Raw genomic sequence first — 27,898 nt, 5'->3', positions numbered from 1 at the left:
GATGTACTGTGCTATCAGATCTAATGCTTTAGGTTTCATATCTACTCTACTTTCTAGCCACCACATTTGAGTTGGATCCTATAAACTTTATTTCTAGTTGTTGCATGTAATTTTTATGTTTTCAAAATCTAAGTTACTTTATTCTGTAGGACTTTGTGGTCTGCCTAGTCCCTTAGAACCTGAAAAGTTACAGCATTCAAAGTCAGCTGTGAAAGAGACTGTCAAGAATGGATACTCCAAAGCCAAGTGTGATGTTAACAAAACTGTAAAAAATAATCAAAACTTCATTGATGATGTTATTCAGAACCAGTTCAGAGAATTCATAAAATCAGAAGCTTCATGTCTGCCAAACAGGTATTTTTTTTAGATTTTTTCTTTATAAATAGTAGCTCACAAAAAAAAGTGAAAGTGTAGGTTGTATTAAACCAAGAATTAAAGTATCACAGATGTTATTTCTCTGTTTATAGCTTTCTCTGTAAGAAAGACGTTAAATACACATCAGCTAATAATATTATCAGTTTTGGCAGATGTATTTTTTTATATTAAAATATTTCTAGAACTTTCTTTAAGAATGTTACTGTTTGTTTCATTTATATCTATAATATGAACATTTTAATGTTATGCAATGTTGTTCAAAAGTGTTAGGACAAAGTCAAAAATTACACTTCAGGCTACTTTCAATGAATGAAGGAAGGTAAATCACTTGTGAAACATCAAAGTTCTATTAATCCTCATATTTAGTGCAACAGAAACTCAGTGAAAGTGTTTGAATTCAGTAAACAGTTAATATTTTGTGTGTCCCCCTTTTCATTTAATAACTACAGACAGTTTTTCTGGCATTGTTGCAACATATTTAATCAAAGTGTCCTTTGGTATTTTACTCAAATGTCTCTAATACACTTCCATAAAGTTTCTTTGGAAGTAACTTTTGATTTGTTAAGTTTTTTAAACTGTCAAATTCCTTGTATGTTTAATTGGGTTGAGATCTCTCTTCTATGATGGCCATTGCATTATTTGAATGACTCCAGCAACTTTTTTTCTAAGCTTAGTAATTTCTGTGTATGTTGGATGAGTGTTTGCGATCATTATCTTCTTGGTAGCAGAATCCTTGATGGATCAGTATCTGATGGTAGTTGAGCTGGTCCATTATTCCATCTATTTTGCAAACATCTCCTGTTGCCTCAACAAAAAACCAACCCTAAACCATCATACTGCCTTCCCCATGCTGCATGGTGGGTGTTATGCATTGGGATAAGTATCTCACCTTTCTTCCACCAGATATTCAACCTACACTTTGAATCACATATTTCAAATTTGGACTCATCTGTCCATTGTGCCCTTTTCAAAATTCAACAGTTCAGTTTTTGTACTTTTTAGCAAATTTCAGTCTCTTGACAATATTTAGAGATTGTAGTAAAGGTTTTTTTTAACTGCTACATGACTAAATATTCCATTCTTGTTGAGTCTTCCTGATACTGAACATCTGGACACTTTTCTGTAATTTGGTACATGGTCATTTATCTCATGCTTGTTTCTCTGGCAGTTTTCCTTCTGTCCCCAAGGCTGCATAAATGAAGTTACTTAACACAAGTGTTGAGTTTAGATGTTCTGTCTCCTTCCTTTCCTATTTTCAAATTCACCACTCAGGCTTGCAACATTAGGGTGTAGTTGGCACTGTTTGTGAAACATTTCTAGTCTGTAACAATTGATTAGAAAATCCAACCAGCATCACGTAGAACTTTTATGTGAACTCTCTTGCTCTACTGATGATTCTCTGTTTTTTAACTCTCATATGACAACAAAACTTAATATACAGTGTCAAACACTGCTTTTATTAAGGTTTATTTGCAGAGCACTATTAAATTGATCTCTTCTGGGATATACCCAGTACTATACGCAAGCTTCTTTCTATATAATTAAGACACTGCATGGGGTACCATGACAGTTATTCCAGACCATAAATTTGATCAGTGTTTTCATTCAAGCAGAACCCTTATGACTTGCCCTTGGTGCAAGTATATGTGAAATATAAAGAATGATAAGTATTCTCATCCTAGCTCATACAGTTGTCAATAGGGATAGGTGAAGCATTACCATAATGTTGAAATTTACATTCTGTAATGGTATGGAAGAATTAGCTTCCTTAAGTTGGATATAATGACAAAATATTCTGTTGTCCTAACACTTGGAAAGTTCTGTAGCTAATCTGCCTTGTTATATGTATATAGTAATTTTATGTATAACCAACCTGAATACTACCAAAACTGACTACTAAAAATGTTCTCATAATTAACAACATTTGTACTGTAACTATTTATTGCTTACTCGTACATGATGGAGGCCCAGCATGGCCAGGTGGTTAAGGCACTCAACTTGTAATTCAAGGGTCGCGGGTTCAGATCCTTGTCACACCAAATGTGCTCTCACTTTCAGCCGTGGGGGCGTTATAAAGTGATGATCTATCCCATTAGTCGTTGGTAAAAAAGTAGCCCAAGAGTTGTCAGTAGGTGATAATGACTAGCTGCCTTCCCTCTAGTCTCACACTGCTAAATTAGGAATGGCTAGCACAGATATTGTTTTTTAATTAAAATATATTGAGAAGTGGTTTTTCCGAATTAACTTTGGAAATACATATTTTTTGAAATGTGAAAAGAGTGCCTGTATTATATCATGGAAGGGAGTTAATAACAAAAATATCAAATTAAATAACTAGTGCTTTTTCAGTTGAAAGGATTAATTTTTTACACTTTCCTTCATAGCAAAGAGCAGGAGAAGAATATAATTTGTGTACCTTGCCCTGTTTGTCAAATCAGTGTGGGAGGCAAGTTGGATACTACTGACTTGTTGATGACTCATTTACTAGAAGAACACCAACAAAGAATGTGTCCAGTTTGTGGCCAGATGTTTCACACCTCCTTGCCTTTGGACTACCTTCAGTTCCATATTCAGGATCACTTTCAGCAAGAAGATTTGAATCATGATAAAGTCTAAATGACTCCAAGCTTTGTCAGATTATTCCTTTTAGATTAAACTTTCTTTATGTTCATGTCTTGTTGAGCAGTAAGTCTGGCTCAAAAAATCTTAATTTTTGTCTAATTATTTCTTTCTTCATTTTAGATTTAAATTTTTTTTGTAATAGTGATGTATGGCATAATTGTCAACACTGAGAGAAGAAAAAGAGCAGATGAAAAGGATTTGTGATATGAGAGAGCAGAGCAACCAGGAAAGAGGTGTGGGAGTCGGCCCTCCTCCCAGAAAAAAACATTTTGTAATCTTAACCTTAAGTCTGCACAATCTAAGATATTCTTTTATGCAAAATTAAAGCAGATTAATTGTTTTCTCGATGCTGTGATTTCATCACATACACCAAGCATGTATGATTTATTTTGTTTTAAAGGGTGAATGCACCCAAATTCCTCCAACAATGCTGAATTCAATTAATTGTCATATTTCCTTTCCTCTGTTGTCAACCATGATGATGACTTTGTGAAGTTTAGTTCATCTTCACGTGTTAGGTTAGCACTAGGCAGTATTGTGCTTTTACCTAAATGGAACAGTATTTGTCTCTTGCTGATTCATTTTTGAATAGTGGCCGTTGCCAATGCATAAAACAAATTTATGGAGATGTTATTTTTCACACAGCATCGAGAGAAACTGACCAAAGTTGCAAAAGAAACCTTGTTGCAACATAAAAATCAACAAAACCTTCAGTGTTGCATGTTAATTTTAGAAAGTAGTATTTTTTGCTATTATTGACCAATAAAATCAGTAGGCTGTTAAAAGGATGCAAAAAGTTATGGAGTTGGCAATTATGATATAATATTTAAGTAACAAATGGAAGAATAGATAAAGAAAATAATCTTTTACTCTGACCACCATCTAGTAAATTCACAGCAACAACTCAGTGAAGATATTATGGTATTTCTAGTGTGAAATGTTATATGGATCAAATAAAGACATTATAAATTGGTTTAGTTAATCATTATGAACACTTAGATCTTATGTTTGATTCAGTACTCTTAGGTTTAAGTAATAATTCTTTAATGATACTTTAGTTTTATTTTGTGGTATTTTTCAGTAGCATTTTAATAATTTGTTGTAAAAGTTTCTAGATAAAACTAAGAACATGAAAACTGTAGTACAATTAGTGTTACCTTAGGTGTTCAGTGGATGTGAAACGTTTTTTTTTTTTAATAGTAACTTCATTATTACTATTCTTCACAACAAATTCTGTACATAATTATTATTGTTTTTGAAACCATATCTATATCTCTGCTATTATAATTCATTAATTCAATCTTTTCTAAGAAATCCATTTGTTTTGGTTGTTATTATAGCTTAAGATTATTTTTTCTTAATTCTCCCAAACATTCATACTAGGGGATTATTATCTGTAAAGTTTTTCATTTATCATACAATCCTTCAGTCTGTACTTCTGTCACCGTTCTGTTGGAGGGTTGTGTTTCTACCTTTTATTTTTGGAAGCTATGCTTCTGTCATTGTTTGCCTTGGAGAATATGATTCTGTCCTTGTTGTTCCTGGAAGCAATACTTCTCTCATTGATCATCTTGGGGAATGTATGATTCTTTCTTTTTTTTCCTGGAAGTTAATACACAGTCATTCATGTTCTCTATAAAATCTGCATTTGTTACTTTTTCTCAATGAGCACTCTTGTAATTTGTTTTTCCACTGGTATTAACATCTTCAGGAATGATCATTTTTATTAGAAATATACCTGTCTTAAAAACTTACTAATTTTTCTTCTGTTCTTTTCTTAACTAGACTTCAGTACTGTGGTAGGGTAATTGGATTTTAGAATTTTAAGTTACAAATAACAATAAAAGGTTGAATTAATTTGAGCATATGATATAATGTGCAGAAGAATAAATAAATGGATGTATTTTTGCAAACGTCTTGCAAAAACAAAAAGAAATTTATTGCTGTGTTAATATATATTGTAAGTAAATCTTATTTCCTAGTTTTAAGACATTATGCTATGTTTTATCAATTGTCTGCTCAACCTGGGTAAGATTAGAAAATTTAAATGATCTTAAAATATTGGAAGTTATGAAATTTTGATAAAGAAAGAATTTTGAGTGTGTAGTAACTTACCAGTGCTATTCAGCTTAGAAATATGTGAATAAAGACAAAAACAAAGAGCTTTCCATGTGCTTGTTTCTGTTCCTTCCAGTTTAGATTTAGAGTGGGAAGTTTTAATAAGTCTGTTTATGTATCGACTATATGAAACTATCAACTAAAAGGAATGTTATTTCATTTCCAAATAGAAACTTACCTAGTTAAACATACTATTAGCAAAGCATAAAGTTCACATACCAAATGTATAATTGGACTGTTATTTTCATTTCAGAAGGTTTGAAGCCCACATTAACTATATTTACATATATTTATGGTCACCAGTTTCTTTTTATGAGACAATTAACCATCAGTTCAAGGGAATGTAATTGAAATACATTTGTAATATTAGGGTAATACATCCTAAAAGCAGAGGTTTAATATAGTAATTTTGATCTATTTTTTACTTGGCTTTAATAGTTGTTTGTTTAATTGCTACTTGCAATGTCAAAAGCTCTACTGCTGGATTTTCTTAACTTTGTGATGACATTTTATGAAAAGGGCTGAATTTTTTGTTTGGAAGCTTTTTCTTTTTTCACCCAGATGTAAATTTGACTAGGTTTCTTGCCCTTAGTGTTTTTAAAATTGCATGTTTGATAGGTGCATAAATTTGGAACTTGTATTGCAGAGTATTGAGTACCACAATGTGTATTGGTAGTTTGGGCTGAAACAAAAATATTTTGAAGAGAAAAAAACATGAATTTTCAAACTTTTCATCTGATACTTTTTTTGGTCATTCACTCAAGTCATATTTTAAATAGCCTTCCAAGTTTGTGCAACGATTTATTCTACACCCAGTAATGGTTGTATGCATGTTGACAAAGCAAGGTGAGAACAAATGTTTGTTCATACATGTTTATTATTGGCAAAATTAGTATAAAATGTTGGGTTTAATACCCAAACATGTATTAACCATAATCTGGTTTATTATTTAGATCTTGCAAACTAGCTGTTTTACTAGTACTTGGCAGTATATGTTACTAACAAATATAGTAATTGTAAGATTTATTAAAGTGTTGATTACCTTCCATAAGTAGGGTTTATTTAATACACTTCTGCTAAAGTAAGAATACATTTTAATAATTCTTTAAATATTGCATATGTTAGATTGATCAATCTTTTTACCTTAAAATATAAAACTTTCAGTTTTAGACTTGTACATTAAACATTTATTGTAAGTTCATTTCATATTAATTCAAAAATACAAAATGTTTTCTGGAATCTAGAAGAAAATATTTTAACATTATTTTAAAACTTATGTAATTAAATAATTTACCATAAACTTTTGCACATTTTACTTTTAATGTATAGTGGATTGATGATGAAACTTAGTTTTCCAGTTTATTATTCAAAGTTGTTTTTTTAAATGCTAGTGTGCATTAAATTGCATCATACCCAATTTTTTTCTTACATATGAGTATAAGATTTATTTCATCTCAATCCTCCAAAATTGTCAACACTATCATTCTGCATAATATCATTTGCCCTGTTTATTTATGGTTATAACCATATAATTGCAAGTAGCAAAATAATTTATTAATTTTGTTTTTCTTATTTATACCATACTCTACTGTAAAATTATGAGATAATTAATTGCAGAAATTGATTTTAGTTTACTTTTCGAAATGATACAGTATGTTACTTAAGACTTTGTGTGCTGTATATCCCTGAGAAATGTTTGTGAAAATGGCTACTAGTAATAAACCTACACAATCTCTCCTCTTTGTGTGAAAAATCAACTCCATGAGGACAACTCATTAACCAGTACTGTAAGATTCAGGTTAGGTAAAGGAAAAAACAAGTATATCCAATGCAATTATTTTATGAAACCTTGTCGAATTCCTTCCTCTGAATGTGGTTCAGGTTCTTTACTGTCTGTTGAGCATGGGTAACATGAGAAGCTTACCCCATAGAGGCAGCTTCAGTCAGTAATGTTATAAGATGTACATTGTTGTTTCTCCCAACTGTATATACTTCTTTTGCAGTCCCAACATAACTAATATGCTCTCTCAAAAATTACCTTTGACATGGCCCCAATGCAAAGTAAACTGTTTGTGGAGCAGCAGCCATCTTTTCTCAATTTTTATTTATATAGTCCTACTCATTTTACAGTGATATTCCAAAAGAAAATTGTAAGATGTTAAAGGAACCCTTGGAGATGAGAGTTAAAAATTCTTTATTTAACAAAAAAATATAAGTTGAGTGTTCCTGATCATGAACCTGCATCAATAGTAACAAAATTTTCAACATCTGGTAATTTCAAAACTAACCACTAAAATCATTGCAATGGATAAATAAAACAATCATACAATGAATAGACTAAGAAACATTTCCCTTTGCAAAATTTTGTTTGTTATTCTTTACAGAAACATTTTCAACACAAATCATCTTTATTATACATGTGCATTAAATAATTAGGTTAAATATTACAAATTGACACATTGTGGTGGGTAAATTTTTATTGAAATAAACAAGTGTTGAAAAGATTTAAATTATGTTCATACAACTCCCTGATGTGATGTACAAGATAGTTTGTGCCCAGCATGGAATTGAATGCATGAGGTAAAACATGGAATATTACCAACAGTACCAGGACACCATCAGAATGAAAACTGAAGGTAGATTTAATCACCTGGCACAGCAGCTGGTACAATAACTACATAATTCTCTTGTACCACACAACTTTAAAAAAACGAAAACCTACCAGTTTCAATTTGATAACACAGAAGTTGAAAAACTATTACAAATTCACACACTATATGTACGTGTATATATACAGATAAACAGGAAATTATATACAAAGTAATGACAGGTGAGAATACCTTTGTACTAGTATTCAATCTCTGAGATCAGTTATATCAACAAATAGTTTCAGGCTATTTTAAGGAACATTGCTATAACCTTGATGTGTTTTTAAACAGTTTTTTTTTTGTGTATGTTTGATTTGGGAAATCAGTTGACTCACCTGACATAATTTTCTCTTTACAGAAAAATAAATGGAGTTGTGAGGATTACCTAATTTCTCATAATCCACTCTCTAGTTATCAAATATACTGAAGAAAATATTGCATGCACTGCATTAATGTAAGATAAGATAAATAATTATGAAATTGGTTAAAAAGAGCCAGACCAGTAAAAGTATGCCACCCTCAATCTTAACTTAGTTAAAATGACATAACTAAATCAACACACATACATCTTGAACTATAGTCAGAACAGGCTCCCAAAAAAGTAAAACCAACCATGATTCTTACTTAGGTCTTGTGTAACTTATTGAAAAATATTAAATTGAATAAATGTGTTCATATAAATCTGGTATTCAGGCATGTGTCACAACAAACTCTGATTTAAGAGTACATAGATGAAAATAATAAAATTCATTTTATAAAACGACTAAGGTAACCCAGGTTTGTTATGTAGTATTCAGTGTAACTGTGAACTGCAGCCATTAAATATGAACCATTTTTAAACATTATAACCAACAGTATAAAGATGATGATCTCAACAACTACAAATTATCCAACATCTGGGTGAGCTAATTGTGATTATGTAGGGGGACCACTACCCCCTAAAGAGTTAACTTGTTTAAACAAGATCTATCAAAATGATTTAATGCTGCACAGCTATTCATCTGTTTACTAACCAAAAAAACTAACCTGACATTAGATTTTATTAGAACAAGGAATGATGTTAAAGCCAATTCCTATATATGAATCACTGGTACAGCCTTACACTATTAAATTTCAAATATTTCTATATAATTTTAGCCACTAATTTCTGCTTGAAGATATTCCAGTTCTCATACAGTACATGCACTTCCATCAGCAGACCTGGTAATTACAAAGCTCTTATATATAATGAACACTTTCAATCAAACTCTTAGGCTTAACAATAATAACTTATCTACTATTTAACCACAAAGATGTCTGCAGACTCAAAATGTGACATGCAGTAAATAACTAAGCAACTCCAATTAGCATATAATAACTTATATTACTGGCCTCTAATACAAAGTAACTAGAACTACTTTACAACCACAGTGAAAACAACTCACAGAATTTGAACTGATAAAATTATGTAATGATCAAAGGTGCAAGTACATTAAGAACAGCACAATAACAGTGGTCTACACTATGATTATAATTAATCATTCATGATTAGCAAATACTTTTAAAAACCTACCATTCATTTGATCCTATATCACCATAAAACTGGCAAAAGAATACATAGAAAACAATACTTCCGACATAATTTCATTACATACTGTTCCTAATGCATTAAATAATGTTTATGTTTTAATCTTTCATACTTCCAATGTGGTAAAAAAAAAGCTAATGTGATTTGTCCCTATAGAAAAAAGAATCAAAATCAAGTGATTTAGCAACATGTACAAAATATTAAAATAATTTTGGGGCTAAAGTTGCATGCTTACTACAGTAAGTTAATTTCAACACCATATACATACTGTAATTAAAAACATCAGTTATTCATAAATTACCTGGAGACTCCTTTTTAATATTAAAATTTCAAAAAGGGATAGTCCCCTGTGAAAAATGCAATGGCTACATGTCTCTCTAGCCCCACACCCCTTAAAGTTCATCATGCAGTTAGGCACCAACTATTTGCTTTTCTTGCTGGAACCAGTGGAGCATGAAAAGACAAAATGTACAATAATATTAGCTAAAAAGCCAGAATTGATACATTTGCTGTATGAAAGGTGTGATACTGTCCACAGAATGGATAAATAATGCTGAATGGATGTGAATGAAGAGTCTACTAGAACACCTGGTTTACAAAAAGTGATGTATGGCATTTAAAAAATCTTCCTTTTTAATTATTAAACTTCTTTTTTTCCCATGGAAAGAAAAAATTAATTAGGCTTACACTATTGTTTGTTGAGTAAGTTTAAATGAAAAGTATTTATATATATATATTACTAAAAAACAAGTGCTATTTAATTGGACTTATTTAAATTGCATTAAGACCTTTTAAAATCTACATTCTCATCTTACTGTTGAAAAGTTTAGTTTTTGTATCACAGCAGGGTTTTAATTAGCAGCAAGCCTGGATTTAATACCAATATTGTTTTCAATATGTATCACTTTTGATGTTTTACAATTGCATTTCAAATTCAAAATGTTTTAAATGTGGTATTAGACTTAAAAAATAGCTCTTTAAAGTTATACTAAAAGAAAACTGTTTATGTCTTTTTAATGAACTACCATAAAATTCACTTTTCACAGGAGACTGAATGAAGCAAGAGCACTTGGAACATAAGAAACGTCTTTCTATAAGTATTTGAACACAAAGAAAATGTGTGTCCTAAGAAATATATAGGATTCATTTAAACTCAAGTAAAGTATTTCCAATGGAAGAAGGATGGAAAATTCTACAATTCCTATATATATCTTAAGTACTGAAATATTCTTAAAAAATTTACCACTTCCTAAATCTGAACCTGAGAATACAAGCAAATTTGTCTAAATTATTAAAACACAGCTAAAATGAAATTCCACAAAAATTACAAGTAATCCATGGATTTTACTCTTTTGTCATGAACTTCCAACATTTAAGTATTTGCAGAAGATAGTTCTTAAGCTTAGAACATAGTTATCACATTTCAGACACCACATCACTTAAAGATAACAGCCTAAAATCACAACAAATTAACCTGTAACTGACCTTAGAAAGGTAGTTTAAAATAATAAAATTGCAAATTCCTTATTTGTTATACTACAGTATACAGTCTTTTGGTTAAAAGCAGTCAAGCAACAAGTGGTACCACAAGAAACTACATTTTATCATTTTCCAAACTAATGAATATCACATTCTCTATTGAAAATAGTATTGCAAGCACCAGCATTCATTATATTTCTGACTACAAGCATTGTCAACAATAAGAAAGAGTCAAGTTAGTTCTAGTTTTCTGTACACAACAATTAAAATGATGGTGAGGTGGAGAGGGTGGTAGGTGAAGATGAATTGGGAATAATTTACTGAAGTCTGGGAGCTTTGTTTTCACAAATAGATTGTTTCTAGCTTCAAGACTGTTTGATTCTCTTCCTAGGTGGGCCTATTGGTGGGATCTGTTGAGTAGCCAAAGCTCGAAATGCTTCAGCTATGAGATGAGGTTGTCGATGAATCATTGCCTTAAACCCAGCAGTCTCCAAGACATCAGTAGCATGCCTAGAATATTAGAAGATTCATAAGTTATTAATGAAATGCCTTAACATCTTAGTATGCAAAATCGGATGTGCTTCATAACCCTCCAACTACCAACATGTGTGCATCATACACAAGTTTTTGCATTGTCACATTTCACTAACAGGAGTACAATGGGCCACTACCTTGTAATAATGAATCAAAACTAATCATGACATTATTTTTCTTTGCACAACGTATATACAAACAAGAGAGGCTTATAAAACAAAACATTTATCATATAAATCTGTTCAATATATTGGTAGTAGGAATATCTAAAAAAGGAATACACAGAACTTGTTTTCAATCTAGAAAATCTGAGGGATAAAAGTGAACAAAAATTTATTTAAAATTCATGCCCAACACCTTTAAACAGCTTAGAATAAGAATTTACTATTAACATGACAAACACTAGAAACACTCTTACCTGCAGAACACCAATAAATGATTATAAACAAAACTAACTAATGCATCAGCTTAACTAGATAACAAACTATGCCACTTCAAGGTATACAAGAAAAATAGTACAAACCTTCAAGTTACTGTTTTTTTGTTTGTAATTAAGCACAAAGCTACACAATGAGCTATCTGTGCTCTACCCACCATGGGTATCAAAACCCAGATTCTAGTGTTGGAGGTCCACAAACATACCGCTGTGCCACTAGGGGTCTTCAAGTTATTAAATATAACAGTAAACATAATTGATATTTTTACCCCAAAATATATATTTGGTATCAGTGTTACTTTAAAAATATATATATATATATATTTACTATTTCAGTTTGATACTTAGACAGCTGCTGTTGTAAAACAGTGCAAGTTTTTTTTTTATTACAGCATATACCAAAATAAGCAACTGAAATGCAAATACTTAAAAACCATGTCAAAACCTACTTCTCACAATACCCTTAGTTATTTTAATGTAAAATAACTAGTATTTAGAACTACAAACCACAAATTCTATTTCTAACAATACCTTTTGTAAAATGTTATTCATATTAAACTACCAGTAACGTCAAATCCTAATTTTACAAATAAATACCTTTCGTAATTTCTAAGTAAAACAATTTGCATATTTGCAACTACAAACTATGTCAAATTCAATACCTTTGGTTTTGACTGTATAAAATAACTTACGTGTTGATAAAGTCAATGGCATGAGCCTTCAACTGTTCTGCACTATGCATATCAGCCAGTGTTAAAACATCAGCAGCTGTTTCCACAGACAGATTTGAACACAATGCTTCCTCACACATTACTTTCAGTCGCTCTAGAGCATACTGAAAATGGAAAAGCTTTAACTAAACTGACTTGAAGATATTTTTAAAATGTTAAAACTGTCTTTTGAGGTCTAACACCAGAATATGTTCCAGTATAAAAAAAAAAACACTCAACCACATCTGTATGAGTTTAGGTACTACACTGTAAAGAAATTGTGAATTATCAAATGTTTTTTTAAATACATCACAGAAAAAGAACCAATTTTTCAAAAAAGACAGTAAGAAAATTTTCAGTTCTATAATTCCAAGAGTTTATCTTTTGTTAGAACTAATCACAAAAACGATTATTAATTTAAAAAAAAACGTTGTTTTAACATTACAGTAACTGTAGACATTTATATATAACCTCTAATTTTTCATTAGTAAAATAATTAATGAAAAAAAGAACACATTTGAAGAAAAACATTAAATACTTCACAGCAGAGTTCAGCTACTAACTCTGAATACAAACAATTATCAGTTACATCAATTAGTGTCACATAAGACAATCAATTTACTGAAATTGCAATTCAGTTGATTAACTTAATAACCAACTTATCGAAATCAGTGTTTCTGATTAATACTTTTGATTGTTACAACTACCCAAATAATTAAAATATTACCATTATCATTTTCACTGAATTCACAGTTGTTAAGCTTAATCCATTAGCGTCACGAATTATGAAATTAATCAAGTGATAAAAATTACAATTTCTGATTATTCAATTATTACAACTACTTAAGTCTCATGCAAGTAATCAAACGAGTTTGACAGTTAATTGGATAATAAATTCTACTAATCACTACTTCACACACCTTATCTGCTGCAGCCAATAAGTCATCTGCCATCTTTTCCAGATTTGGAGCTTTCCCCGTGTAAATAAAACGTAGCATCTCTCGTAAAACCTCATGATCCATATCAGTAATTTCCACTCGATTCTTTGCAACAAAAAATTTGTCATTCAACAATTTTTATAATTATACTAAACATTTTCCATGAAATGTACTTGAAAAAGGTTATTACAAAAACTCAATTTAAAAGAAGCAACATAAAACACACACACAAGCATCTTTACCTCAAAAGTATCACTTTGAACCCAAATAAATATTCAAGTTTGTTTCTGGTCTATATGTTCAAGAATTGGAAGGGTAAAAATTAACCTGATTGTATTCTACTCTTGATAAACCAGTATCAATCTTCTAAAGGACTCACATTTTAGTTGTTGCTTTGGTATTCATGCAAGTTTTCAGTCAACTAATTTTAAGCTTATTTATCAATACTTTAGACTTAACATTTTAGTAAATTACTATATTCAAGCTACTAATGTTCTAAAAACATGCATCATGAAAACATAATAAATTATGCTAAACACTACAAAAACATAATAAATTATGCTAAACACTAAAAAAACAAACAGCAATGGTGGTGTTTTACTAACAAAAATTTCTAATGTAATTTTCTTTATTAATGTACTATTTTTAATTTGTGTATTTTTGGATTAGGTATAATAGATGGAGTATCTCCAAAGCTTTTGGGAACAACTGATGCAGACACTAATTTTTTGCATCTTCCTGACAAACTGCATAATTTTTTATTTTGCAATTGTGTTACTGGTGTGACAGTGCATTGATCTTATCTTTAATTTATCTGAATTAATTTTAATTTATCTGAATTAATTTAGCTAAAATTATAATTTTTCAATTTTACTATGAAGGGCAATACAGTGCTAAAGTTCTGTCTATATATTCTTGATGCAAATAACAATTTGGCTATTAATTATATATTTATACAAGAAATAATACTAAGGTGCTACCTTATCACTTATTTTTTCTTTCTTTGACATTCACCTGTCTACCAGTTTTTAGACTATCTTGCAAGTTATTAAGAATTTAAATATGATACATCAGTTTATAGATAAAATTACATGAAATAATTTTGGAAGTATAACCTGTATAACTGTAATAGATTATCAATATTTATTTCATATTAACCATTACATAAAGTAAAAAATGTAATTCATTTATATATGTTCTATTGAAATCAACCATATTAGCATTCACTTTTTCTGAAGTTAAAATTACTAGTTGTCAACTTATTGACAAAACACAAAAATTTGGTTTTAAAATAAAAATTACTAGTGATTTGAAAAATAAAATGGCTGAATATTGTAACTAAAAATATTTTGAATAGTATCCTTATTTCAGATTAATATTTATAACATTAAAAAATATAGAAAAATCAACCAGTTGTACATAAATTAAAATAAATCAATTGTAATCATTTTTATGCATATATATTTATCAAAATGTGCTTTAAAGTTTAAATTTACAGATATTCATATTAAACACCTTATTTTAAGTATGCTTAAACTTAGGTTTAGGTTAAAATGGAATAACATTCCATTTCAAAGTAGCTTTAAAATAAAGAATAAAAATATCTTATATTTTGATATATTTTAAACAAAATTATGATATATTTTTACCCTTTATAACTCACAACAGATGATATACTGCTGGCCAAAATCTTAAGGCCAATGAACATAAAGAAAAAATATGCATTTTGCATTGTTAGACTAAACCACTTATTTGAGTAGAGCTTCAAAAGATGAAAATAAGGGAAAATAAAAATAAAAAAAAAACCTTTTAACATTTAATAGGGAAAATTTGAACACTATGAAATTAGCCTAAACACTAGCTGGTCAAAAGTTTAAAACCATACTGAAACAAAGCATTAATCAGTAAACACATAATGAAATTAAGTCATTTGTGTTCAAGCATTAGCATTGTCAACATCTCCCACTGACATCTCCTGTATTACATTGGGTAAAAACATGGCAAAGGCTAAAAAGTTGACAAAGTTTGAACATAGCAGAATTGTCAAGCTGCAAAAGCAAGGTTGGTTGGTTGATTTAGTGTTTTATGGCACAAAACAGCTGGGCTATCTGTGCCAAAGGTAAAAGTAAATTCAGTAAAATTCATAAAAGGAAATTAAGGTGAAACAAAACAAAGTTAAAAACAAATAAATAAATAAATAGCATAAAACCAATACTTACATCTAGTCTACAACGTCAAGAGAAAAACTACAGTAATTCAAGTTATAAAGGACTTTCTGTAGCATGACTGTAATACTCATAACTCGCCAAGACGACTAACACGTAAGTACAAAAACCACCATCAGTCACCTGAAGTTGGTCTTTCGAATCCTGGTTTCAAGTTACTTCATGTTATGGTCAGTTTCTAATTTCAAATTGAACTAGATGAACTGTGATTTTTAAAAGGGAGCCACCTAAGAAAGGTGTAAAGTATATATTAAAAAACTTTTAAAAAGTTGTAATGACCTTTAAGAAACTAAAAACATTACCAAAGTGGACAGTGTCACCATCACCAATAACACTGTCTAACGTTATGGACAAACCTTGGGACAGAATATGTTCAAAATGGTGCTGTCATTAAGAGTCATAATGATGACAAAAAAGTAAAATGTGACTTATTGTGATCTGAGTGTTACCCAAACTACAGACTGGTGCATCAGTTCCAGACAAAAGAAAACAATGAGTTAAAACACTGTGACCAATGCATAGTCTAGTTAGAACATCTTCCTCTTTCTGATCCTTACAGTAACAAGACGGACAAAGTCCAATATAGGGTTTTATTTGTAAAAGCTTGTTTTCACGTTTCTCACTCCAAGTCAACTGCCAGCTGGCACGGAGCCAAGCCTTGAATACACGACCATAGTCCATGTGTGAGACAGGCACAGCGGTGATAGTGCCAGAGCAGATAGACGTAGCTGCAGTGTCAGCGAGCTTGTTCCCGCAAATACCAATGTGGCCCAGTATCCTGAAAAACTGGATAGAAGTAGATGTTAAAGAGAAATGGGACAGTTGGTTTTGAATATCCATGAAAACAGGGTATGAACCAACGTGAAGCAATTCCAGGGCCAGTAGAGAACTATGCAAGTCAGTATAAATCGTGCAGTTTGAGTACTGCTTAGCTTCTATGTGATCCAGGGCAAGAGAAATGGCATATAGTTCAGCAGTGAACACAGAAGCTGTAGAGGGGATTCTGCACGCAACCACCAAACCACAACAAACCATGGTAGAGCCCATACAGTCACCTGATTTCAAACCATCTGTATAAATAGGAATGGAAGGATTGTTCAAAAGATGTTCAGCAAACAACAGACAGTATTTCCAATCAGAAGTGTCTACTTTTCTCAGATGACTTAAAGATAGATCACAACCAGTGGATACAGCAATGTTATCCAAGGACAGACCCAATTCATCTAACTGCACTGGGATATGAAGGCCAAAAGGAGCAATGGCAGACCATCTTGACTGAAAAAGCATGGCTCATCGAGGAAGGAAAACAAAACCCAAGGTGGGATATTTTGTTAAGGAACGAAGTTTCAAAGCACATTATAAAGACCGTTGCAAACGGCAGAGGTGCAAAGAAGGTTCATGAGACTATGTAAGCTCTGAACTAGGAAAGTGCAGAAAGCATCACTGCAGAAACAAAGTCATTAATGATGAATAGGGTCTAGCATTTTTAAGGCCAATGGTGTGGCAGAGCCATGGACCAGTGATCCATAGTCAACTTTCGATCAGATAAGAGCACAATATATCTTTAGCATAGAACGTCGATCCGCTCCCCAAGTGGTGGTATAGAGGACACAGAGGATGTTCATTGCTCTTGTACATTTGACCAGTAGCTGCTTGATGTGTGGTATAAAGGTCAGCTTACAGTAATAGATAAGCCCCAAGAAGAGACCACAGGCAGCACAACTTCACCGATACAGATTTCAGGATCAGGGTGAATACCCCATTGGCAGCAAAAGTGCATACAAATGGTTTTAGAGAGAGAGAAGGTAAAGCCGTTTGCTGTGGCCCACTTCAGTAAACAATTGATGGCATTCTTTAGCTGTTACTCAATATACCTTATGTTCAACAACTGACATGAGATGTGAAAGTCGTCGACATAGAAACCGTTTGCAACAATGAGAGGGAGTTGTTCAGTGATGGCATTAATCTTTATACTGAAAAGTGTGACACTCAGAATACCGCCCTGAGGGACCCCAAGTTCCTGTAGAAAAGAACGAGAAAGTGTCAAACCAACACGAACTTGAAATCTCCTGTCCATTAAAAATTTTTAATAAAATAAACAAATGGCCACATAACCCATATATATGGAGGTCTCACAAAATGCCAAACCTCCATGTTGTACCATAAGCCTTCTCAATGTCAAAGAATATTGATACAAGATGTTGTAATTTAAGAAAGGCTTCTCTGATTGATGTTTCAAGTCAAATCACGTGGTCCATGGTGGAACACTGTCATCGGAACCCACACTGTGTGGGCGAGAGAAAGTTGTTTGATTTGAAAAACCAAACAAGACGAGCATTATCCATCCTCTCTTACGTCATACAGAGACAGCTCATCAAAGCAATTGGATGGTAGTTGGAAGGAATCTTGGGATCCTTCCCAGGCTTAGATAAGAATAGCAAGAGAAGCAGGAGATGGATGTCATAGCATGTCATAGCGTATATCATCAGGTCCAATCGATGTACTGTCAGACTGATGAAGGGCCAGTCTGAGTTCAACCAGTGTAAAGGGATTATTATAGTCATAAAGACAACCAGCTCGAAAGAGGTGATTGCTCTGCCCAAGTCTTCATGGGTAAGAAGGTGGAAGAAGAAGCAGAAGTACTAGATACCTGGCAAAAGCTTTCACCTAGAGTATCGGCAATGTTCTGGGTATCAGTTACTTCCTGGCCATCAGAGAGCAAAATCGAGAGGGGGACAGATCGATATTGCCCACTGACCTTTCGAATCTTGTCCCAAATGATTTTGGAACAAGTGGTAGAAGATATGCTGGTTCCGAACTTGATCCAAGAATACTTCTGCCTTTGACGTCTTACCCATCGAGCATGTGCATGAGCTCACTGTAAAGCAACGCAGTTCGAGAGTGTGGGATATCTATGGAAAGTATCCCAGGCCCGTTTTTGAGCCTTCCGTGCCATGTGGCAGGCACAATTCCACCATGGCAAATATATAGTGGAAAATGTGTTGAGGTTTTAGGAATACATTGAGCAGCTGCTTGTATAATGCAGTCAGTTACTGCTGCCACACAGTCATCTATTGATGGCTTACAGACAATGGCAGGATCAAGTTCTACAAGAGCAGTGAAAGAGTGCCAATTTGCCTGATCCAGCTTCCACCGGGGCATGCGGATCAGGTGGCATCGACCACAGCCAATCTCTCTCAAGATTATTGGAAAATGATCACTGCCTCATGGATTATTGTCAACCCTCCATAAAAAATGGTGAAATAATGAAGGGAAACAAATTGAGAGATCAAAAGCAGTAAAGGACTGACTAGGTGCAGGGAAATATGTAGAAGAACCAGTATTCTGATTGATCATATGTCTCTCCAGGTGATAGACAGAGAGAACAAACAGTGATGATATGACCCAAGGAAAAAACACAGATGGCTATGGCCTTCAAGGGTGTGTCGAGTGGCAAAGATAGGGTGGGCACATGCTGATCAGCTAACAATGCCACCCCTCCATCACACAGCCTGTCATATCTGTATCAAAAAAACTGCCGACAAGTGATTGTATCGACAGCTTTCAGAAATGTTTCCTGTAAGAAGATAAAAACAGGATGGTAGGAAGTAATCAGTGTTTTGATGTCATCCAGATTAGAATGTAAACCTTGACAGTTCCATTGTATCAGGATGGCCATTTTTTATTTACGTGTAGGTGAATTGGGCGGAGAACCCTTCTGTTTACGACCACTTCTTTTTTTCCTTACTTTCCTTATTCGAGGGAGGTCTATCGATTTCCATGGATCCTGCCCTGGGTCAAATGGGCAGGTCTTTGCTGTTGGAAGGGGATTCCAGAGACTGAGGACATGAACGAATGATTGTTTTGCATCTTGGGGTGAGAGAGGAATGTGGATCCGAGGAAATGCCTGTACCTGTAACAAAAGGATGAGGATCTTGGGGTTGGTGGAATGTATATCAGGGACAGAGATAGGTGTCAAAGCCAAACTTTTTTAACCATGGAGATCAAAAGACTTTTCATTTGTTTGGAGAACAATTCTTTAGGAGGCACAGAGAGATCTGTCTGCACTCCCACAGTAGTTGTGGAACAAAGTGCAGCAGCATACGTCCGAAATGAAATGGTGGACAGCAGTTTGAGCCCAAGGATAGGTAATGTTATTAATCATTTTCAACACTGCACCTCTTTTTCTTCCAACCATTTAGGGCAAGAACAAAAATAGAATGTGTGAGAGCCATTGCAATTGATGCAATGAGGGTTCGTTTCACACTCAGAGGTATCATGGTCCTTGCCACTGCAACGAGCACACGTCAAGGAACCACGACATGACATCTTAGAGTGGCCAAATCGTTGACACTGGAAACATCAGAGAGGGCTTGGAATGTATGGCCATACTCTACAATTAAGATAACCTGCCTTGATGGTGGCAGGCAGACATGGTGACGTAAATGTCAGAATGAGGATATTGAACAGCACCATAATTCCATCTTTGCTAGCGGAGATAGGAGATATGCCTCACTGCAGAAACACCTTGAGTTGAAAAACCAGCGAGAATCTCAGACTCTGGGATGTTCTTCAAATCCCTCTCAACAATAACTCCTCGTGATGAATTCAAAGCAGCATGAAGTGTAACCTCTATAGGTAAATCCTCAATTGCCTTTGAATGCAACAGCAGTTCACTGTGTTGAGATGTGGATGTTTCCACCAATATGTCACCAGATCAAAGCTTTTTTACTGATTTTGGAGAGCCAGCAAGCCCCCTAGTCCCTTTTGAATGAAAAGGGAGACATTTACCCTGAAGATTTGTCTGAATGCGAGTGCAATATAAGAAAATGAGGTACAACAGGTGGTACGGATGGTGAGGTTTGCTGCTCAGGATATTCAAAGCATGGTCGTTTACCTATAGACTGTGTTTTCACTATTTTATTAAGATTTTTAATTGGAGTATCCATAATAAAGAAAGGGAAATTTCAGTGCCCACTGACCCCACCCAACATGGACCCCTACAGGGCAGATGCACTACAGTGTCAAACAAGGGCACTGCAGCAATGCCAGGGTTTCGTGAGCACTATACCCAAACACCAGCATCAGATATAATATCCACAACACCTGTTGAGAACATCCAACACTGGTACTTGGTTGACCCTAGCCCGAGTGGACCAGCCGACTGACCCAAGGGGAGCCACCTTAGGCCACCCATCTACAGGAATTCAAGGCCAAAGTGGTGTGTTAGGGTTGGACCCCTCACCCACAAGGATCCTCTCCTCCCCTTCTCAGGTTGCCACGCACGGCAAACACATGGGTAGATGTTTAGATCCCAGAGGAGGTAAACTGAAAGAACAGGTTCTCTCACCATGTACAGGAATCCATGCCAAGGGGCAAAAGCAAGGTATCTCTCAACGTGCAATTGTTCGTGAGATTGGGCGTAGTAAAACTGCTGCTGCAAATTTCTTAAAAGACCCTGAGGGATACGGAACAAGAATTTCAAGTGATCAGCCCAAGATAATTTCATTGGCGTTGAGAAGGAGGATTTGACGGATTATCCGGCAAGACACCAGCCGATCGTCAAACCAGATTAAAGCCCTTACGAACACAGAATGCAGCTCGAGAACAATAAGATGGCATCTATGAGAGAAAGGCTTTAAAAACCGTAAACGTCTTCAAAGGCCACGCCTCCTTCAACACCACAAAACAGCTCAGTTACACTTTGCTGAGAAGCACCAAACATGGGACGTAGAAAAGTGGAAGAATATTTTGTTCTCTGATGAGAAAAAATTTAACCTAGATGGTCCAGATGGCTCCAACGTTACTGGCACGATAAGGATATCCCACTTGAGACATTTTCTACAAGACACAGTGGAGGAGGTTCCATCATGATCTGGGGTGCTTTCTTCTTCCATGGAACAATGGAGTTTCAGGTTATACAGAGGTGTCAAACAGCAGTTGGCTACACAGGCATGTTGGAAAGAGCATCCTTATTGACTGAAGGCCCTCGCTTGTGTGGAAATGACTTTCAGCAGGACAATGCTGCAATCCACAATGTCTGCAGGACAAAGAACTTTCTCATGGTGAACAACATGATTCTTTTGGACTATCCAGCATGTTCACCCAAACTGAACCCCACTGAAAATGTTTGGGGGTGAATGGCAAGGAAAGTCTATAGAAATGGATGTCAATTCCAAACAGTGCATGATCTTCGTGAAGCCATCTTCACCACTTGGAATGATATTCCAGCCAGCCTTCTTCAAATGCTTATATCAACCATGCCAAAGCGAATGTTTGCAGTTATTTACAATGATGGTCATGCAACTCACTACTGAGACCTCTTGTTGGGTATTTTCTACCCTGTTTAGGACTTCTTTTTGGTATGATCTTAAAATTTTTGACCAGCTAGTATTAGGCTAATTTCATAGTGTTCACATTTTCCCTATTAAAAGCTAAAAAAGTTTTTCATTTTTATTTTCCCTTTTCTTATTTTCATCTTTCAAAGATCTACTCAAATAAGTGGTTGAGTCTAACAACTAAAATGCATATTTTTTCTTTATGTTCATTGGCCTTAATATTTTGGCCAGCAGTGTATATTCCATATCAAATATAATCTACAGCTAGTTTCAAATACAATACCCCAACAAGGACTCTTCTCTATCATAACAAAATGTTTATTAAAGAAACTGTTAACCTATTATATAACTGTACTATGACAGGTAATTTAGATGCAGACATCATAATAATGTTATAATGTACCAAATTTATAATTAGACCAAGAATGTAAAAAGTGAAATAATTAATGTTTAGAAAAAAAAAGTTGTGATTATTAATACTAAACATAAGAGCCAGCCCAGCATCCTTTAGTACTTAAGCCTAGGATGGTCAATAAGGGGATACCGATTCTTAAACTGGAGGATCAAGATCTCATTTCAATAAATTTCGATGAACGAAGCTTTGCACAACTTTTAAAATAAAACTAAATATTCATAAAAATACAAAATGATAAAATCTATATAAATTGTAAAAGTGCTTCCCAAAGTTCTCATGCAGAAGGGTCTCAAGAGTGTCGTAGAATTTTTACAATTAAGTAATTTTTATTTGGTAATATACATTTATTATCAGTTTAATAAATGTTTAAAATTTCAAATATGATTTAGTTTCATCTTTATATACAGTATGACAGTTATTTCTATCAGTCTTAAGTCAGGAGATTGCCACTAGGCCTGCCCTAAGGACTTGTGTTATGCATGCTTCAAAAAGTTTGAGAGCCACTGGATTATATTTAGTGTTACCATATTGAGCATTAAACCATCTTTCTTATATTTACTCTTCATTGCAGGAATGGCATTTTTAATTTAAAGATATCAAAGGAAATGATCTTATAATGCATCTACTTCAACACTACATCTTTGAGCTTTACTGTCCCATTAGTTTTACAAAATATTCAAACTTTTTTTTTACATATGATCCAATCCCCATTTTTAAAAGTAATGATACCACTGTGTCTCTTTTTCATGTTTTGTTCTCAATGCAGTAATCAATTGATGAATTTCCAATTCAGGTAACATGTCAAGTCAATTGGAATATCTTCCAATCTAGACCTCAAAATAGTGCTTAATGTCTTCTTTCTGTCTAATCAAAACAACCCAAATCATTTAAGAAAAACTCATTTTTAATCCACATCTAGATGCCAGGCTGATTTATGTGGCAGGTGTTAAAATTTGTAAAACAAAACTGTTTACCCTCCCAGTTTCTTTCCTATACAGAAATCATTTGTTATTAATGTGAAACAAAGAGTTAAGATACATCATAGTTTCCATTTCATACTTTTAAAAACAATGGTATTCCCGATTTATGTGGCAGGTGTTAAAATTTGTAAAACAAAACTGTTTACCCTCCCAGTTTCTTTCCTATACAGAAATAATTTGTTATTAATGTGAAACAAAGAGTTAAGATACATCATAGTTTCCATTTCATACTTTTAAAAACAATGGTATTCCCGATTTATGTGGCAGGTGTTAAAATTTGTAAAACAAAACTGTTTACCCTCCCAGTTTCTTTCCTATACAGAAATCATTTGTTATTAATGTGAAACAAAGAGTTAAGATACATCATAGTTTCCATTTCATACTTTTAAAAACAATGGTATTCCCTCCCACTGGTAAAACAAATTTTAGTTTTGTATTTACATTTGAAAAAACTCTTTGTAAAAATTCTGATTAGTGAAATAAATCCAACTGCAATACTTAAAAAAAGGATATTAAATAAATAGCTTTGATGTTTCCCGAGCCATTGTCACAAACATTCTCCTTCAAAATTTTGCTCTTTGGACTTTCCAGACAGATGATTTAATTTTTAATTACTTTGTTTAGTGCATGTGTTCTTGACATGATAGCAGATTTTTTTTAAATTCATTTTTGCTAAATATTATAACTTTGAACTTACTTGAATTTTACTTTTAAGACATAGAGGAGCATACAGTACAGAAATAAATTTTAAAAAAAAACAAGTGTTTTTTATCATATCTACTCAGTTTATAACTAAAGAGAATACAAACATACTGTCACTTTTATAGTGATGTCATATTTAATCTACTCTAATATTCACTACTTGCTCTTCTTCACTCTAAATTTCTAAAAAATGTATTTTGTGATGACATTTAAATCATGTTTTTAAATGCTAGAGTTCTTAAACAAAATCTTACTTGTTACCAAAATTCTGTTTTATCTAAACATTCTTATTCTGTTACATGTCACATAACCTACACAACACAGAGTATAGCTAAATGGGCTGTAATGATGGCTGATGCTAACATTCAACTTTTAAGAACATCTGATATTTCTGATCAAAAAAGATACTTTTAAGATTACAAGTTAACCACATGACTACATTTTTAAGACTGTTCCTTACAATTAAAAAATGATTTTTGAAGTATTAGGCAACACTCTTAGCAGGCCAAATACAAATAATCTGGCAAGTAGGCTTACCAGTTAGTACAGAATTAAATATATTTTAAAGTTTATATTTAATCTACCATGTTTATTTTTTAATTCAGTCTTGTACAAAATACACTCTACAGACGTTTTAACATCCAAGTAATTCTTTAAAAAATAGTATAATACTCAGAAGAGAAAAATAAAGTATTTGTTTACACACATCCACAGATGCAGAAGATCTTAAACTAACAATACAATAAAATTGAAAGTATCAAAATTCTAACTGAGGTTTAACATAAAAGTTTTGTTTAAAAAAATGTTGACACAATTCAAGAGCAAAAAACAACCAACCTGCTTTTTTTCTTCCATTTCATGTTCAAACATAGCAGCGAACACAGGTGATCGAGCTAACAAAAACAGAACTGTTTCTTAAACTTTGTGTTTTCTTACTCAGTTATCACATAATTACAGAATTATCTTACATAACTTTTAACACAATGGTGACAAATCTACAAATATATTTTTGGTCTGATAACAAAAATAAACTTACAGAATTGAAAAGGCCATGAAATAAGTTTATCTTTTTGAACACAAAAATAAACAAATATGAAAATTATTTTTAGTGTACATTAGCAAATACCCATGTCATCCATGCCATGAAGATCATTCATGAGATTTCTCATCCATGTTTATTAAAATATTATTATATGTACAGCACATGCAAAATGTTTTTATTCACAGCATGGTAACAGACTTTCTATGTTATAATTAAGACTTACAAAAAAATAAGACACCTTATGAAAGGAAAACTGAATCTTGAAATTTTAACTCAGAGTTTATGAAGTATCTGAGAAATAAATTTTAATCAATAACCAAAATGCTGAGAAATATAAATTTATAAGTATTGTTTATTGAATAATTAAAAGACAATTCTGAGGTTGTAAGGTTAAACGTGATCTTAATTTGAGGTTAAGAAAAATCTACTTAAAGAAATGTTATTATACAAACTTGAGATACACAAATACCAATGAATATACTATCCCCTATTCTTTTCACTTTGCACATGAACTACTTCAACCACACTCATCCAAAAATCCCTTCATGACCAGCTTTGATAATACCTCTAAACAAAACGTTTAATGTTTGTATATGTGAGCTTTCACATACCAACATTTCTCCAAATAGATTTCCTGAACTTCACATTTCATATTTAATAACTTCATTAAAGGACAATCATATCCATAATACTGATTAACTTAAATTTATATTAGTAATTATGAAGTACATATTTGTTTGTATGAATGGCATAAAACAATTGCAACAGTGGCAATAAACTATAAACTTAAAGATAGTATTTTAACATCTTCAACAGTAAGTTGTTAATGTAAAGTATTGTGAAATAAAACATATCTAGATATAGAACAATGTTTTTCAACCACTAGTATGCAGGATTTCAGAAAAACTGACAATATTCTCATGCAGATCATAATGGTATTTTCATTCTACTTGTATTATAGTGACCTGCAACATCTTAGGGACACTGGTCACTAGCACTGAAAAGGTTGAGAAACACTGAGAAAGTAAACTGCCACATTACTCATTTAATCTAATGCTATATCTAATTATTCAGGCCTTGTAGCTTATAATCCAGGAGGTTTCTGACTTATTTCAGTTCTGCTTGTTTTTTCTTTTGATAACTTTCTAAGAGTGTTTGAGTTAAAAACAAAACAGCATCTACCATTATTACAGCTAATTTTAGTGAAACATTCCAGTTCACTTCAATTCTTTACTCTAAAATTGTCAATCTAATCAAGCACAACTTTTCAGTTCTTTTTTCCTGTTGTTTCCATTTTTCATTCACTGATGCTGATTATCAATAAAAACAATTCTGTAGACAAAATGTCCTTCAGAATACCTACATTTTCCAGAAGCTCAGTAATATGTTCTCTAACTGCCTCACTGTTTACCAAAAATCTTCTCTCAACAGGTCTTTCCCTGAGAAAGTTGTAGAATCTTCTGAATAACAGTCAAAACGATATTCCCACTCAGTTTCTAACTCAGAATGTTATACAGCAATGTGTCCAAATGAAAGGAGCCATGGATGAATGGCATGAAATCAGTACTAGATAAATTCTCAGAGAAACTCTTGAACTGTTTTATATAAGTCACTACACATCTCCATTTTGACATGTTTTGTCTCAGTCACAAGTTACAATGCCCTTTTCAGCTATGCTACATTTAGGACATTTTCAAAGGATTCACCCATAATACAAGTTTGAATAATGACTTTTCCAAACAACTTCAGAATAAAATTTGCTGATAAATTTATTTTTATGTGTTCTGACAGAAAACATCTTCTCAGAAATGAACATTTTAGACTGAAACTTCTTTAACAAAATGTACATTGGCTGAAATTGTATCTGAGATGGAATGTTGACTATATTTCCAATTTACTACACAGATCTATATGAAATATGTCAAACTTCTAGTAATAAGTATAACACTGTTGCACACAAAATACCAGGTGTTACAAAAGTATATGAAATTGCATACATCTTAAAAACTTTCCTAACTTTGTATGAACCCCTTAAAGTAAAGAAACTAACATTAACTACCATTATCACAGGAGGAAAACTAAAATATACATTTATGAAGTGTAAAAGAACACAAACATACACCAACTTACACATTCTTTACAACTGTAGTTATAAATATAACCTAACCCAAAACTTATGCACTATGCAACAACTTACCAGCTAAAATTGCTTTGTGTGCATAGAACTCCCTACCATTAACACTGAGAATGACATCACTGAATTTCTGACTATCAAAAAGCAGACCTAGATCATCGGGGAGTCGACAATCAGGAACCTTGAATTGTATGGCACTGTTCTGTCCAGAAATGTTCACAGAATCAGCTACTACACTTACCTGCAAACAAATACCAGCATGTAGCTAACAAATAGACAGCAACAGAAAGAAATCTAATAAAAATTAAGTTGAGTAGATAATTCATATATGATATTAACTACAGCTTCACTTTAAACTATTTGATGCACTATGTTTTATAGAATCATACCACTTACTAGCTTATTACCTGCCCGAGTCTCAAAATCCAGTTTGTGGTATTATTAGCAACTGTTTTTATGATACAAACCTGAACTTAACATTTCATAATACACCTAACTTTGTAACTAATACAATTAAATGTATTTCTCTGATAATAATATTCATGTGAAACAATAACCTGCTGCAGAACACAGTGTTATTAACAGGATTGGCAATCTTACACCCTGTGTATCTCAAGACCGTGGTAATCCAAACT

The 27,898-nt window shown here is 32.8% G+C and overlaps 2 protein-coding genes across 21 annotated transcripts in view; one reads left to right on the top strand and one right to left on the bottom strand.

The window, feature by feature from the left end:
- Window positions 1-5,157, top strand: part of LOC143222473 (tax1-binding protein 1 homolog) — a 50,184-nt gene extending 45,027 nt beyond the window's left edge. For all 11 annotated transcript variants that reach the window (XM_076449054.1, XM_076449048.1, XM_076449053.1 and 8 more), the window contains exons 14-15: window positions 150-354; window positions 2,760-5,157. In XM_076449054.1, the coding sequence (XP_076305169.1) occupies window positions 150-354; window positions 2,760-2,991 (437 nt within the window). In that variant the 3' untranslated portion in view covers window positions 2,992-5,157. The remainder of the gene's footprint in view (window positions 1-149; window positions 355-2,759) is intronic.
- Window positions 5,158-7,292: 2,135 nt separating this feature from the next.
- The window catches only part of LOC143222475 (protein roadkill-like), a 62,447-nt gene continuing 41,841 nt past the window's right edge, over window positions 7,293-27,898 (bottom strand). For 9 of the 10 annotated variants that reach the window (XM_076449067.1, XM_076449066.1, XM_076449060.1 and 6 more), the window contains 5 exons: window positions 27,327-27,504; window positions 24,925-24,980; window positions 13,410-13,532; window positions 12,472-12,614; window positions 7,293-11,319 (listed from right to left, as the gene is read on the bottom strand). In XM_076449067.1, coding sequence (XP_076305182.1) covers window positions 11,175-11,319; window positions 12,472-12,614; window positions 13,410-13,532; window positions 24,925-24,980; window positions 27,327-27,504 — 645 coding nt within the window. In that variant the 3' untranslated portion in view covers window positions 7,293-11,174. The remainder of the gene's footprint in view (window positions 11,320-12,471; window positions 12,615-13,409; window positions 13,533-24,924; window positions 24,981-27,326; window positions 27,505-27,898) is intronic. The other variant, XM_076449065.1, reaches the window with a different exon arrangement.

This window comes from Tachypleus tridentatus, chromosome 8, assembly GCF_004210375.1.
Source record: "Tachypleus tridentatus isolate NWPU-2018 chromosome 8, ASM421037v1, whole genome shotgun sequence".
In the NCBI taxonomy this organism is placed as follows: domain Eukaryota; kingdom Metazoa; phylum Arthropoda; class Merostomata; order Xiphosura; family Limulidae; genus Tachypleus; species Tachypleus tridentatus.
The sequence above is the reverse complement of the archived record's forward strand: the minus strand, read 5'-3'. Positions and strand labels throughout refer to the sequence as shown.